Consider the following 2,665-nt stretch of genomic DNA (forward strand, 5'->3'; position numbering starts at 1 on the left):
ATTATCTGAAAAATATAGACATTTTTATAGAAAGAGAAACATTATCTGAAAAATTAAATATATAAATGTTTTGATTAAAGATGTTTTTTTACATAAGTCGCTATTTTTATTACCATTAATATCTTGTGAATTATTTAATTTAGAATTTTCATTGTCCTTATTCGTGTGTCTTGAAACTAAAAATAAAAAAAATTTATTTTAAACAGGTAAACTTTTTTTAGTATTCAACTGTGAAAGATATATAAAATTTTAAGTGCAATAGTTAAATGTATGGGACAATAATATAATAGTATGGTGCCCAATTCGACCAATATGAAAAGCCCTAAATTCAACTCTTATCTGAAATAAAACATTTTCCGCAATACATATAATTTACGCTAATTATAAAAGTATATAAAAAATTTTTACCGTATATCGCTTAAATGTAAAAAACATTATTATTTTATGTACATTTAATTATTTGCACGTAAAAATATAGCAGCGATTTTTATTAACCTTACAAATTTTGTTGTTTTAAATTTTGTTTTATATCCTATTTTATTTTATTTTATTTCTAATTATATATTTTCTCCTATGAAATTTTTTTAGAAAATAAATCTAGATTAATATTATTAAATGCATTTACATTTATTATTAATAAATTATTGTATATAATAAATATTTAAAAAATTTTTATGTATTGTCTTTTTTCAAATAAAGTCAAATTCAACAGAAGTTTTTTTAGAAGGTAAAACTTAATTCAAAATTTAATTTAATTTAAAATATATACACAATTAAGGGTTATAAACACTCTTGAAAAAATAATCTATTTATCAACATAATTTGGATCAAAGAATATAGAAGCATATAATTTTAAAATTCGTGAAATATTAAGATTAAATTTGTACAAACAGTAAAACAAGTAATGCATATTTCTGAAAATTGAAATATGTTTGCACAAAAAAGACTTAAAAATTAACCTGCAATACCTGATTTATGTGATTCCTTGGATAATAACAATCTCGGAGGATTAGGAAAACTGACATAGTCGTCATATTTATTATTTTTTACTTTTCTTTTCCCCATTCTTGATTCAGCCTCCTCAGATTCCGATGTAGCTACAATCTGTTTTTCTGCCTCTAAGGCTGATTCATAAGTATCTAATAACAAAAAAAAAATATAAATTACGAAAATCATAAAATAATGTGCATATTTGGTATTAAATAATGATGCTATATACATATAAATGATTTCCATTATATACATATAGAGGTAATTATAAATTCATATGAATACTATATGAAGTGTCATAAAAGTCACAAACAAATTTTTTACAAGACAACTGGCAACTTTTATTAAAAAGAAAAAACTATACGTTTTGACCAACAATCGCGTGGTCCTCCTCAGGAGCACATTAATTATATACAGTTATGTATAAATTGTCAAAGCACATTTGAAAATATATGCGCTAAAAAGACGTGTTGGAAAGCACAGTCTAAATCACAGGCTAGTTAATAATAAAAATTTTTATTAATCGGCTTGTGATTTAGACGTACTTTCTAACATATCTTTTTAGCGCATATATTTTTAAATGAGCTTTGACAATTTATACATAACTATTTATATAATAATTAATGTATTCCTGAGTATCACGATTGTTGGTTGAAACGTATAGTTTTTCCTTTTTAATAAAAATTGCCAGTTATGTCGTCTTGTAAAAAATTTGTTTTGTTCATTATTTACTGGCGACATATAATATTTTTATTTTTTATATATATCTTAGATTATAAAATATATTATAATACAAGTATATAAACATTTCTTTTCATTAACATCACAATTAATAAAATAATATTAGTGCCATAAACATATACATACAATAATACTTTCCTGACTTTGTCAAGCATAATAATCTAATTTTACTTACCATGTTTACTAAAGATCTGGCATTTATATTTCATAAAATTGTCTTTAACGGGCATTTCTTTCACAATTGCGGTTCTAACGTTTTTGATTCCTGTAGGCCAATAACAATGATGTGGTTCATCCAACCAAATTACGGGAATCACCGAAAAATCTAAATTGTCAAATTGTACAACTGCATACTAAAAAAAAGATAACATTAGATTACCGAAATATATATTTGTTTTTTACTTATTTAATATGTATAATTATCTTTTAATAAAAGAAAGTAATTAAACTGTCAATAAATACATGTAATCATTAAATTTGTTGCGTATTTTGCGTAAATCTTAGGCAGTTCCACAAACGATGCACTACTCTCACGATGCACGACCTCTGATTTCTTATATTGTGCGGTGAATTCTTGAGAGACACAGAGTGATTCGTCGCGTATACTTCTTAGGTTATCAATAGCAACATTTTATATTACAAATAATCGAATTCTCACGGTAATAATCCAAAGATTAAATTCATCATTTTGACTGCTACTGAGTAATGTGATATATAAATCATAGTCAATTAAAAAAAAAGGATAAGAACAATCAACAAATACTAAATTTATACTAAATAATAGTTGTATTATATTGCAACAAGTAATTAATTTCAATTTACAAATCAGTCCGTGTGTAATATCGATATGAAACAATCATTTATTTTGAAAGCTTTCCTTAATATATTGTCAGCAGATATGATATGTTCTTCATCAGTCATTTCAACAGAACCA

At 24.2% G+C, this 2,665-nt stretch overlaps 1 protein-coding gene across 3 annotated transcripts; it reads right to left on the reverse strand.

The window, feature by feature from the left end:
* Positions 1-6: 6 nt before the first annotated feature.
* Positions 7-2,659, reverse strand: LOC115245830. Of its 3 annotated transcripts, XM_029824328.1 has the most exons (4): positions 2,194-2,659; positions 1,907-2,084; positions 960-1,139; positions 7-176 (listed from the first exon to the last, which is right to left on the reverse strand). In XM_029824328.1, the coding sequence occupies exons 2-4, from the start codon at positions 1,959-1,961 to the stop codon at positions 25-27; spliced, it is 387 nt and encodes a 128-aa protein (XP_029680188.1). In that variant the 5' UTR covers positions 1,962-2,084; positions 2,194-2,659; the 3' UTR covers positions 7-24. The 3 variants fall into 3 exon arrangements, with proteins under 3 accessions (XP_029680188.1, XP_029680197.1, XP_029680181.1); XM_029824337.1 differs by having other exon boundaries at positions 969-1,139; positions 1,907-2,659; XM_029824321.1 differs by having other exon boundaries at positions 1,907-2,659.
* Positions 2,660-2,665: the final 6 nt, after the last annotated feature.

Source organism: Formica exsecta, unplaced genomic scaffold (assembly GCF_003651465.1).
Source record: "Formica exsecta isolate Colony F162 unplaced genomic scaffold, ASM365146v1 C16472960, whole genome shotgun sequence".
In the NCBI taxonomy this organism is placed as follows: Eukaryota; Metazoa; Arthropoda; class Insecta; order Hymenoptera; family Formicidae; genus Formica; species Formica exsecta.

Excerpts from the sequence above, each read along its gene's own strand:
- LOC115245830 (XM_029824328.1), bottom strand. The coding sequence starts at position 1,961 with ATGCCCGTTAAAGACAATTTTATGAAATATAAATGCCAGATCTTTAGT. Across the intron at positions 1,140-1,906 it reads CCAGATCTTTAGTAAACATG|ATACTTATGAATCAGCCTTA; the intron begins GTAAGTAAAATT and ends TTTTGTTATTAG. Across the intron at positions 177-959 it reads ACATAAATCAGGTATTGCAG|TTTCAAGACACACGAATAAG; the intron begins GTTAATTTTTAA and ends TTTTATTTTTAG.